The sequence below is a fragment of the Rhinoderma darwinii genome, chromosome 2 (assembly GCF_050947455.1).
Source record: "Rhinoderma darwinii isolate aRhiDar2 chromosome 2, aRhiDar2.hap1, whole genome shotgun sequence".
Taxonomy (NCBI): Eukaryota; Metazoa; Chordata; class Amphibia; order Anura; family Rhinodermatidae; genus Rhinoderma; species Rhinoderma darwinii.
Window position 1 is genome coordinate 247,163,521 of NC_134688.1, and position 13,274 is coordinate 247,176,794.

The following is a 13,274-nucleotide window of genomic DNA, read 5'->3' on the forward strand; positions in this document are numbered from 1 at the left end:
TCTTCACTGATGACTTTATAGAGCTAATGGTCACCCAGACTAATTTATATGCCCAACAGTATATCACCAAGAACCCCAACTCATTTTATGCCCAATCCCAGAGGTGGACTCCTGTAGACGCAGCAGAGTTGGGCAAGTTCTGGGGACTGCTCTTGAACATGGGGCTTCTGAAAAAGCCATCCATTAGGACCTACTGGAGCACGGACATCCTATACCACACCCCGATGTACCGTATGGCCATGTCCAGGATGCGTTATGAGGCAATACTTTGCTTCCTACATTATGCCGATAATGAGCAGTGCCCACCCCGAGATGACCCCAGTTTTGACCGTTTATATAAACCGAGACCCTTATTAGACCATATCAGTGCCCGGTTTGCCCAAGCATACACCCCCGAGAAGTGTATTTCCATTGATGAGTCCCTGGTACATTTTAAAGGGAGGCTTCAATTCCGCCAGTACCTGCCAAGTAAGAGGGCAAGGTATGGCGTGAAGTTGTATAAGCTGTGCGAGAGTGCATCAGGGTATACATATAAATTCAGGATATATGAAGGGAAGGACAGCAGCATTCAGCCCCCAGAATGCCCCCCCTTACTGGGAATTAATGCAAAAATTGTGTGGGATTTGGTGCACTCACTGCTTGACCAGGGTTACCACATCTACCTGGATAATTTTTATACCAGCATCCCATTCTTCAAGTGCCTCGCTTCCAGAAGGACTGCGGCATGCGGCACTGCTAGAAAAAAATCTTAGAGGCCTCCCTAAAACACTGCTTGGGCAAACACTCAGAAGGGGTGAGAGCAGGGCACATTCTAGAAGCAACATATTGTGTGTCAAGTACAAGGACAAGAGAGATGTCCTTGTATTGACAACAATACATAGCCACACCAGTACCCATTTACCTGTACGAGGTACCAGTACAGAGACCCCCAAACCAGATTGCATCCTGGACTACAATAGGTACATGGGTGGGGTGGACTTGTCAGATCAAGTCCTGAAGCCCTACAGCGCTATGCGGAAATCGAGGGTGTGGTATAAGAAGCTGGCCGTGCACATCATACAGATGGCATTGTACAATGCGTACGTGCTACGTCGATGTGCAGGCCAGAGGGGAACTTTCCTGGAATTTCAAGAGGTGGTTATAAAGAACCTAATTTTTTGCGACCAGGAAGGAGGGGCACCCAGTACTTCTGGAAGCGAGGCCACACGCATCGTACCAGGGCAACACTTTCCAGGAGAAGTTCCCCAAACCGGTGGAAAGGGAAAGAGTCAAAAGAGGTGCAAAGTGTGCTATAAGAGGGGGATAAGGAAGGACTCAATACACCAATGCGACACGTGTCCCGAAAAACCAGGGCTCTGTATAAAAGATTGTTTAAAAATTTACCATACATCCCTTGATTTATAATTTACCCTGATGCACTCCGCACAGCTTATCCCCCTCATCTTTCCCTTTTGAGCCCTGCCATGTGCCCAAGCAGCAAATAACAGCCACATGTAGGGTATTGCCGTACCCGGGAGAACCCACATTACAATTTATGGGGTGTATGTCTCCGGTGGCACATGCTGGGCACAATATATCGGACACTGAAATGGCATATATGTATAGGAAATTGCAAATTTCACTCTGCACCATCTGCTGCGCATTATCTTTTACACAGTAACTGTGGGGACAAAATGCTCACTACACCTCTAGATGAATGTCTTAAGGGGTGTCGTTTTTAAAATGGGGTCAATTCTCGGGTGTTTCAACTGTACTGGTACCTCAGGGGCTTCTGCATACATGACTTTGCACCAGAAAATCCCCAGTAGGCCAAATGGTGGTCCTTCCCTTCTAAGCCCTGCCGTGTGCCCAGGCAGCTAATAACAGCCACATGTAGGGTATTGCCATACCCGGGAGAACCCACATTACAATTTATGGGGTGTATGTCTCCGGTGGCACATGCTGGGCACAATATATCGGACACTGAAATGGCATATATGTATAGGAAATTGCAAATTTCACTCTGCACCATCTGCTGTGCATTATCTTTTACACAGTAACTGTGGGGACAAAATGCTCACTACACCTCTAGATGAATGTCTTAAGGGGTGTAGTTTTTAAAATGGGGTCACTTCTCGGGGGTTTCAACTGTACTGGTACCTCAGGGGCTTCTGCATACATGACTTAGCACCAGAAAAGCTCCAGTAGGCCAAATGGTGGTCCTTTCCTTCGGAGTCCTGCCATGGGCCCAAACATCAGTTTATCACCACAAATGGGGTATTGCCGCACTAAGGACAAATTGGGAAACAAAATGGGGTGTTTTATTCCTTGTGAAAATAAGAAATTTTGAACAAAAATTACATCTTAATGGAAAAAATAGAATTTTTTTTAATTTTACAGCCCAATTCAAATAGGTGCTGTGAAAAAACGGTGTGGTCAAAATGATAACAACCATAAATGAATTCCTTGAGGGGTCTAGTTTCCAAAATGGGGTCACTTCTGGTGGGTTTCCATTGCTTTGATACCTCAACACCTCTTCAAACCTGGCATGCTGCCTAAAATATATTCTAATAAAAAAAAAAAGAGGCCTCAAAATGCACTAGGTGCTTCTTTGCTTCTGGGGCTTGTGTTTTAGTCCACGAGCGCACTAGAGCCACATGTGGGACATTTCAAAAAACTGCAGAATCTGGACAATACATATTTAGTAGTATTTCTCTGGTAAAACCTTCTGTGTTACACAAAAAAAATGTAATAATATTGAAATTCAGCAAGAAAAATGAAATTAGCAAATTTCACCTCCACTTTGCTTTAATTCCTGTGAAATGCCTGAAGGGTTAAAAAACTTTCTAAATGCTGTTTTAAATACTTTGAGGGGTCTAGTTTTTAAAATGGGGTGTTTTATGGGGGTTTCTAATACATAGGCCCCTCAAAACCACTTCAGAACTCAAGAGGTACCTTAAAAAAAAGGCTTTTGAAATTTTCTTAAAAATATGAGAAATTGCTGTTTATGTTCTAAGCCTTGTAACGTCCAAGAAAAATAAAATAAATGTTCAAAAAACGATGCCAATCTAAAGTAGACATATGGGAAATGTGAACTAGTAACTATTTTGGGTGGTATAACCGTCTGTTTTACAAGCAGATGCATTTAAATTCTGAAAAATGCAATTTTTTCAAAATTTTCTCTAAATTGTGCAATTTTTCACCAATAAACACTGAATATATAGACCAAATTTTACCACGAACATGAAGTCCAAAGTGTCACGAGAAAACAATCTCAGAATCGCTTGGATAGGTTTAAGCATTCCGACATTACCACATAAAGTGAAATATGTCAGATTTGAAAAATGGGCTCTGAGCCTTAAGGCCAAAACTAGGCTGCGTCCTTAAGGGGTTAAATCACACCAATTTTGCTGCTACCGTATTCCGCTTTGTATTTTCGGTCCACAATTCTGGACAGGAAATATTCAGCACTTCCGTTGTGTGGATATGCCCAAAGGATTACTGAGGAGGGAAGTTGGGGTAATCTTTTACATGAAAGGTGTCCATGACAGCATGTAGCAACGGCTGTGAATTGATAGTCCTTTTCTAATTGAATTAGAGAATCCACCAGAAGAAAAAAAATCTAATCCTGATTGGATGCAGCTTTTCCATGAATGACCCTAAGAGGGCACCATTGGAAGGAGCCTGAAGATTGGACTTTTCCCTGAAACTTCTGCTCTTCTTCTGTAACCTACCACGACCGGTAGACTGTTATTCATGGCAGGGGAGGAGGGGCATTATATTCGGCCTATAATTGGGAAGGCAAATGTATTAAAGACTCAACCATGGTTTGGAAGAGTCTGAAATTATCCCTCTATGTCCCTCACGCCACCTAAAATAAGCCAACAAAGTAGGACGGTAAACCCTCTGGGATTGAGTCTTCCGGGCCTTAATCAAGGTCTGAATGACCGGATCAGAGAAACTTCGAAGCCAAGCCGTTAAACAAAGAAGAGGTAAAGCAGGGTGGAACAATGGACCTTGGGAAAGGAGGTCGTGCCGCAAAGGAAGCGGCCACCTGGTGTCTGCTAACAGGAGCATGAGAGCCACGTACAAAGCTCTGCGAGGCAAGTCTGGGGACACTAGAATGGCTGGAATTCCTGCGTCCTTGACTTGCTTCAGCGCTCGAGGCAGGAGTGGAAAAAGATAAGAGGTTGAAGGACGAACCAAAGTATCCCCTCCAATGGCCTTGGGGTCCCTGGTTCTATTGACATAGTCCGGGCACTTGTGATTAAAGAGGCTCTGTCACCAGATTATAAGTGCCCTATCTCCTACATAATCTGATTGGCGCTGTAATGTAGATACGTTTTTTATTTTGAAAAACAATAATTTTTAAGCAAGTTATGAGCAATATTAGATTTATGGTACTTTCTAATTGCCCAACTCAACGGTTTTTTACTTTTGACCAAGTGGGCGTTGTGAAGACAAAAGTGTATGGCGCTGACCAATGCTGCTCATTGAGAACTAGCTCCTATACTCCAGGGAATGGAGTTGGTTTTCTATCTACCTCAAGTCACACACACTCAGCAGCCGTGTACATACCCATCCCAAATTCAAGGCTATCCCCAGCACCAGCGCTTTAGAGTGGAACACATGGCAGGGGCACGGCTGTATGCTTCCCTGCAGGAGAACAAAGGAATGCGGAGCCCGGCCGTGCCGCTCCTCCCTGCCCGCCACCCAATCAAGTGTTCAGCCTTCAATAAAAAAAAACAAGCGGCCGCTGCTCTCATTGTCGTGTACTGCATGTACCCTGAGTGAGGCCATTGTGTGGACAATCACGGAGGATGGAGGGAATACTCAGCAGTGTGACCAGTGAGAGGAGGCTAGCAGTGACATTGACCGTGGGACGCACAGGACCATCACATGTAGCGCTGGGACAAATATAGACAATATAGTACAAATGGACATGGAGAGAGGTGTATGACTCAGATTGGTCAGCGTCATACACTCTTTACAACGCCCACTTGGTCAAAAGTTAAAAACCGCCGAGTTGGGCACTAAAGGAAATGTGTCACTAGAAAAAAAAACATTTCCCCAGTTAAACAGTTAGTATTTAAGTGATTAAACATTGTTTTAATTTTTTCACAAGTCAGGAAATATTATAAATTAGATTCTAATTTATAACATTTCCATGTGCTGGTCACTAGAGGGAGCAATTCCCAAAATTGTAGCATTGCAATGTGGTAAAGCAACCTCATTGCTTTATGCTGCAAATTTGGTGAACACACACGCTCTAGTGAGCTCACACAATCCCCCCCCCCCTTCCTTATCCTGGCTAGTGCCAGAAGGTGGTGGTTGAATCTTCTAATCCTCCTACACTGTGCATTTGCTCAGAAAATGGCAGCACAGTGTAGGATTAGATACAGTGGTAATCAGACAGTATAACACGAACATAAAATACACACATCACATACACAAACATAACTTACCTGCTCCTGCCGCCGATCCTACTCGCGTCTTTGCTGCCTGGAACATATGTCCGGAAGCCGCGACCGGAAGTAGTCATTTTACTGTCCGGCCGCGGCTTCCGGTCCACATGAAAATGGCGCCGGATGTCGCTCTGCCGAAGACCTTCCTTTTGGACTGTGTGGGAGCGGCGCATGCGCCGTTCCCACACAGACGGCGTACACTATAGTGAATGGAACGGCTCCCGTTCGTATTCTCTATGGGGATGTATGTGCCGTATTCCATCTCTGTAGGTCGTTAATCGACATGTACAGAGATGGGGAGAAAAAAAAAAAAAAAAAAGATTGTTGATCTGGTGCTCAGCTTCCGAGTAGGACCAGGTGCCCTGGACTGAGGCAGCCGAAGAACCCCCCCACCACCCAACCTGACAAACTTGCATCCGTTGTGATTGCTTGCCAGTGGAGTGTTGTGAAGCGTTTTCTTAAAACACAGCCCCCTGCATCAGCGATCCTGGCTGATAGCTGAGGGTATGAGCATGACTAAATGGTCGCACCAAGTCATCCAGGGCAAGAGCCACAATTTCCAGATGTTCTCTCTAGCCATTAGGGGGACTGAGTGAGCATAAATAAAAATCCACGTAGTGTGATTAAAATATTTAAGATCATTGCAATTCAGAAACCTAAATTAGACTTGCACTGAGAAAAGTAAACTAAATGGCATGCTGCCACCCAATGGCCAATTTAAAATCTTTATTTTTTCATAACATTTGTAACATTGAATATTTAGCAATCAGCTCAGTTACTTGTTTATAATTCTATTAATCCTCATGATACAGTATGCCAATAAACGGCATATAATAAGGGAGACATTCTTTAAATAAAAAAAAAAAAAAAAAAGTAGTAAAATCACACAAACCGGGCATTCCTACAGAGCAGATGATAAATTTACAAAGCAGCAATAATTTCTGCATCACCATTAGATTCAGGAAATTCTAACAATTATTCTTGTCTAATGTGATTTAGTTATTTTTTTTTTTTTTTTTAGACTTAATTTAATTAAGACCAGGGGTGGACACAGAACAAAGTACCTACATTTTTTAACTTTTGATATGTTAGACATATTAAAAATTTGAATCAGTGGGGATCCAGGTGCAGAAGCGCTCTGCACCTTCGGCTGTGATCAGCGCTCATTGTCAGGCTGAAGGCTGCTCATATAGACGTTCAATGTGAGCCATCTTCAGCTGACGAGCGATGATCACAGCTGAAGGAGCAAAGCACTGAGCTCAGCACTTCCCACCGTTGCTGTAACTAAGGTGGAGGCACTTAGAACCAAGACCCCCACTGATCCAAACTTTTGAGGTCTCTGACATATAAGTCTGAAGACGGTGTAGCTCCTATTTAAGCTGTGTGCAAGAAAAGTATGTGGGCTGAAGGCAAATTACAGTGCTGTGAAAAAATATTTACTCCTTTCCCATTTCTTCTACTTTTGCATATTTGTCACACTTGAATGTTTGATGAAACTACAATTAAGATCATCATTTGAAAACACCATTTTGGGTTATCTTTGTCTTTAATATTTTAAAGGAAAAATGCTGTTTAGTCCTGCCTTGCTCTATGTGAAAAAGTAAATTCTCTCTTAGCTACTAAAATCAACCTGTTCACCAAATTTAATTGAGAATTTGGTTTCATTTCACAAGCCACGCTCAGGAATGAATACTGCCAGAACTGTTGAATTTAAAAATGTCGTTTAAAACAGAACCTGTCTGGCAATGTGAAGCAGGCCAAGTGGTCTTAAAAAGCAGCACAAGAAGCCACGTTCTAAAGGTGCACAGTCATTGAAGCCATTGCTAAGGATCTGAGGACTCCAGGGCAAGCCACTGTAAGCCAAAATTAGAGAAAACTTGGAACAGTTGTGAACCTTACCAGGAATGGCCAGGCCTAGAATAAAAATTCACCAAGAGCACATCGTGGACTCATCAAGGAGGTAATAAAATAACCCAAAAGAAAAATCTAAAATACTGCAGGCCTCACTACACTACAATGTACACTCTAAAAAACAAAAACACAAATCTAGATGGACACACACACACCTATCTATATCCAGATAGTCTAAATTTCCCCTGCAGCAATGGGTAACATTCCTGAAAGTATATGGCAGTGTAGTTAGAAGTTAACCATCTGTACTAAAGGATACAAGTACTCCCTCCTCCATCTGTCTGTAAACTGCTCAAACACAGTATAATCGTCAGCCAATCACAGAACACTGGTTTTAAAACCCTGTTGCTAAAGTGGGCACCTCCCCCTTTAGACTCATGTGCAGCTAAACAGGCTATATGTCCACCCCCCAGAATTAAGACATTTCATGAGTGCAGCACAAGAGAAGTCTGATCAGAGTTTGAGGCAGCTAGATAAATCCTGTATTGAAAAAATAGAGATGATTCAGAGTAAGGATATGCTAGGAGATGAAAAAATTAGATTATAAAATCACTCAGATGGCTATGGTGCAAAATGATAAACTGAGTCTAGGCAGGTAAAGAACAAACCGCTTCTGATGTTTTCAGTTCTGCCCAAACCCCCTTTCATATAGTTTAAAATACTACAGCAACATGTAACCTATTTTCCCCCTAATCCTATAAAGACTTGTGGACATGTAAATGTTGATTAAACTAGCATTTTATATACCCACCCAAATCCCTGTTCTGCTTCTATTCAATGCACAACGCCCATCATTTTAAGACATTCCATAATTAGATAATTGATTTACTTTAAAAAAAAAATAAAAATTGAGGGAAAAGGTAAACTACAAAACACATAAAAAGAAGTCATTTTATTTGTATTACAAAAACACTTATTTGGCAATATTTTATATTTTCATTTGTCAAATTGAAGAAATGGGGTCGGAGTTCTGTAATTTAATGAATTTTCAGGGGGAAAAAAAAACAAACAAAAACATCACATTTCTGGGAAAAAAACAAAAATCAAATAAAACTTGTAACTTAATTCTAAGCACTCTGATGCCATGTAAAGTAGTAGAAAGGAACTTCAAGTTAGTAAGGCCTGTTGCGCTGGTCATTTCTAAAGTCATTCCTAGAATAAGAACAAAAATAAATTGGATTAGGTTTGTCAGCGCTCTGTTATGTATCCATTTTGAAGCAACGTACCATTGTTAGGAAACTCTACAATATCAGAATCACTGCCTTTAGGCCAGGACCAGACACAGTTTTGATGGAGTTTTTGGTTGTTTGAGCCAAAGCCAGGGATGGATACAAAAGGAGGGTAGGTATAAAGAAAATACTGATGCATCTCTTCTTTTGATACGGTTTTTGGCTCAGTTCTTTTTAGCCAAACTGTGCGTATGATTTTGGCCTTAAGGTGTTTGTTTGTTTTCTTTCCCGTACTCATATTTTCTAAAACTAGACATCTGCCACATTTTGAAAATGCCACTCAGCAGTTTAGACTCATGGGAGCCTTTAGGCTATTTTTGTATCAAAGTTAAATTGTTTTCCATAGGGATTCATAAGACAATATAATATGTATGGGGGCCTGCCAAGTTCCGCAGACAACAGGTGGAAAGAGGGATCGGCATATTGGACTTCATAATTCCTGATGCTTAGTTCCCATGGGAGAGACATGGATGCCAGAGGGGTCTCAGTGACTTATTCACCTTTCCGCATTGAAATAAACATGTACGTTAAATCCGGAAATTGCTATCGCTAAGGCGGACTGTGATTTAATGTGCATCAACCTTTAGCTGTCATATTGGAAATCTGATGTGTTCAGAAATCCATCCCGAATACAGGGCCAGAAAGTTCCTTTACACAAAGCAATTCCTGTCAAATTTCTCTGACCAATATCAGCATAAATTGGTGCTTAAATGGCCAATTGATTTGATTGAAATCTGTCTCATCTGGAGGAAAACTGATCTGACCTGCCTAAAAATATTCTTCTGCCAATCAGAATGATAAAATGTAAACAATTTCGCAAAAGGAAATTCTATAGGGAAGAGTTTTAAAATTCTAAAGACAAAAAATGTGGAAGTTACCACTTAGTTCTACGTAAAAAATCAATTGAGACGAGTCTTAGGCCAGGTTCAAGGGTCGGATACGCTGCGTAAAATGCACGCAGCGGATCAGACCTGGAACCTGCGGTACATTAGATGCCAAAAAAGCACACCGCATTGTGCTGGGGAGAAAAATAAATAAAAAATTCATACTCTGGGCATGGTCTGGCCACCTAAGGTGACGTTGCAGGCTATGATTGGCTGCAGCAGTCACATTGGATGAAATATCATCCCATCAGGCCAGACTGCAGGAAGGAGAGTGCTGGGTAGGTATGACATTGAATTTAGTCCAATCGGTCAGAAATCTGTATGTAAATCCAGCTTAAAATACCAGTGAGATTTTTTTTTAAGCTACTTATGATAATCTGACAAATAAGATTCAACAGGGGATCAGGATGCAAAATTGGTTATTTTAGAAAATCACCTGCCACCCATCTTTCCTCCATAGCCTCCTCTGTCACCACCTCTTCCTCGTCCTCTATATCCCCTGTCTCCGCCAAACCCCCCTCTTCCACGTTCTGTGAAAATAAAAAAAGAAGAAAATCATAGAACATTAGTCTACCAAAAGCTATATTTCGATTGTTGCTTACAATTTTGACAGGGCAATGAGAAAATATTTTCCATAATGCAAAACATGGTGGAATACTTTACTTCACCCCTTCAGGACGGAGCCTATTTTGGCCTTGTGGACGCAGACAATTTTTTCAAATCTGACACGTGTCACTTTATCTGGTAATAACGTGGGAATGCTTTACCTATCCAAGCGATTGAGATTATTTTCTCGTGACACATTGTACTGCATGTTAGTGGAAAAATTTGATCAATAAATTGTTTGTGAAAATCCGCAAACTTTAAATTTAGAAAAATGCTAATTTTTGCAAATTTTCTCTACATTTATCGGCTTGTAAGGGCTTATTCAGACGAACGGGATCTACGTCCGTGCAACGCGCGTGATTTCCACGCGCATCGCACGGACCTATACAAGTCTATGGGGCCGTGCAGAGAGTTGCGTGATTTTTATGCAGCGCGAGTCCGCTGCGCAAAAACTCCTGACATGTCGGTTGTTTGTGCGTATTTTGCGCATCACGCACCCATTGAAGTTAATGGGTGCGTGAAAATCACGCACACCACATGGAAGCACTTCCGTGGGACGCGTGATTCGCGCAACAGCTGTAAAACTATGAATGAAACCAGAAAAGCACCACGTGCTTTTCTGTTTACAAACATCCAAACGGAGTGTCATAATGATGTGCGAAAATCATACGGGGCTGACACACCAAGCTGTTAAGTGCCTTTTGCGCACACAAAACGCCACATTTTGTGCGTACGCAAAACGCACACGCTCGTGTGAATCCGGCCTAGTTAAGACAGATCGTTATACCACACAAAATAGTGACTAGTTAACATTTCCCATATGTCTACTTTAGATTGGCATCGCTTTTTGAAAATCCTTTTATTTTTCTAGGACGTTACAAGTCTTAGGTTTTGGAAATTTTCTTTAAAATTTGAGAAATTGCTGCTAAAGTTCTATTTTTATAGGTACCGGTTCAGTTCGGAAGTAGCTTTGAGGGCCTTCTATATTAGGAACCCCCATAAGTCACCCAATTTAAAAACTGCACCCCTCAAAGTATTCAATACAGCATTTAGAAAGTTTAACCCTTGGTGATTCACAGGAATTAAAGCAAAGTAGAGGGGAAATTTACAAATTTCTTTGTTGGAAAATCCATTCTCTTTTACAAAAGGTTTTACCAGAGAAACACTCAATATTTGTTGCCCAGAGTCTGTCGATTTTAGAAATATCCCACACGTTGCCCTAGTGTACTGACGCACCGGCCTCAGTATTAAAAGGAGAACCTAGAGGATTTTGGGGCCTCCTTTTTATTAGAATATGTGTTAGGCACCATATCAGGTTTGAAGAGGTCTTGTAGTGCCAAAACAGTTGGAAAACCCCCCAAAAAGACACCATTTGGCAAACTACCCCTTGATGAATTCCTTGAGGGGTATATAGTGAGCATTTTTACCCCAAAGGTTTTTTGCTGAATTTAGTGGAATTAGTCTGTTGGGAAAAAAAATCTAGATTTTCATTTTTACACTTAGAAATTATCAATTTTTACAAGGAAGAAAAAGCACCCCAAGATTTGTAATCTCCTGATTATGGCAATACCCCATATGTGGTAACAAAAGGCTGTTTGGACACACGGCAGGGCTCAGAAGGGAAGGAGCGCCATTTGGCTTTTGAAGATAAGGTTTACTCAATTGGTTTTCGGGTGTCATGTCCCATTTGCAAAGCCCCTGAGGGACAAAAACAGTGGACACCTCCCAGAAGTGACCTCATTTGGGAAACTACAGCCTTAAAAATAATTCTAGGGGTATAGTGAGCTTTTTGATCATAGGTTTTTGGCTGAATTTAGTGTAATTAGGGCGTCAAAACGTCTTGTTTTTTTATGGCGTTCACCGTGCACTATAAATGACTTTTTTGTTCTGTGGGTCGATAAGATTACGGCGATACCATATGTAAAAAGTTTTTCTTATGTTTTACGTGTTTGCACTATAAAATAACGGTTTTAAAACTGTTTCAGTTTGTGTCGCCATAGTCTAAGAGCCACAACTTTATTTTTCTATCAGGAAAGTTGTTAGGGCTTGTTTTTTGCGGAACTGTAGTTATTGGTACATGCGACCTTTTGATCCCTATTTATGCAATTTTTTGGGAGCTGAAGTGACTAAAAATAGAGATTCCGGTATAGTTTTTATTTTATTTTTTATGGCGGCCACCATGCGGGTGAAATTACATTATATTTTTATAGTTCAGGCTGTTACGGATGCGGGGATACCAATTATGCATATAGTTTATTTTTTTCTAATTAAAGACTTTATAAGGGCAAAAGTGAGATAGACATTTTACTTTTGTAATTTTTTTATTTTTTTTTAGTCCCACTAAGGACTTGAAGATCCACTGTTGTGATCCAACCCGATGTTTTCCCCCAGTACTAAGGCTGCTCGTAGCGGCCTGTACTGGGAGATGCCGGGCTGCGGGGAGCGCCAGTGTGCTCTGAAAGGAGCACACGTAGATTAACGGGCTGCAGGCACAAGGACCAGTGCTGCAGCCCGTTAATCTACATGGGGTGGTCGGGAAGGGGTTAAAACAGTCACCCTGCATTTGGCTTTTGTGGGATTTAAGTGAATACAAAAAAAAAAGGCATTGTAAGCGGTTAAGAATAGTACGAATAGGTCTTCATATTCATTTTAAGCTTACTTAATGTAAAAAAACAAACCTCCACTTGGTCTAGAATCTTCTGGCCTAGGCTCACTGCACTGGTTACAAGAATCTCTTCTGGCAAAGTTTACATTTCCACAAGTACTGTAAATGACCAAGACAAATTGTTTTTAACATGCAAGTTAAAGACAGCATGTGGTATATTCTGTAATGGTACAAGGAGCTTACGGATTTGGGCACAGCCAGTCTCCACCTTGTGGTGCACCACTACCGCCTCTGAACGAGCCACGGCCTCCGCCAAAGCCCCCCCCGCCACCACCCCCCCTATGACCTAGGGGGGGGTAAAAAAAAAATATTAATTTCAATATATACTAATATATACCTTAAACAGAACACAATACTAACATATGCTAAAACATGTTAAAAACTGTTATATTATATTTCCTTATAATACACAGCACATCAGCAATTATGGAATTTACAAACAATGTCCAATATAAAACCAACATTTCAGGGGAAAATAAAATACCAAAAGGTAAAGATATTCCCTAAAAGATTACTTCAGACGCTTTCCATTACT

At 41.4% G+C, this 13,274-nt stretch overlaps 1 protein-coding gene across 1 annotated transcript in view; it reads right to left on the reverse strand.

Annotated features, from left to right (window-relative positions):
- Positions 1-8,232: 8,232 nt before the first annotated feature.
- The window catches only part of TAF15 (TATA-box binding protein associated factor 15), a 68,660-nt gene continuing 63,618 nt past the window's right edge, over positions 8,233-13,274 (reverse strand). Inside the window, exons 13-16 of the mRNA XM_075853022.1 lie at positions 12,923-13,025; positions 12,753-12,838; positions 9,905-9,998; positions 8,233-8,507 (exon numbers count right to left, since the gene is read on the reverse strand). Of these exons, the coding sequence (XP_075709137.1) occupies positions 8,468-8,507; positions 9,905-9,998; positions 12,753-12,838; positions 12,923-13,025 (323 nt within the window). The 3' untranslated portion in view covers positions 8,233-8,467. The remainder of the gene's footprint in view (positions 8,508-9,904; positions 9,999-12,752; positions 12,839-12,922; positions 13,026-13,274) is intronic.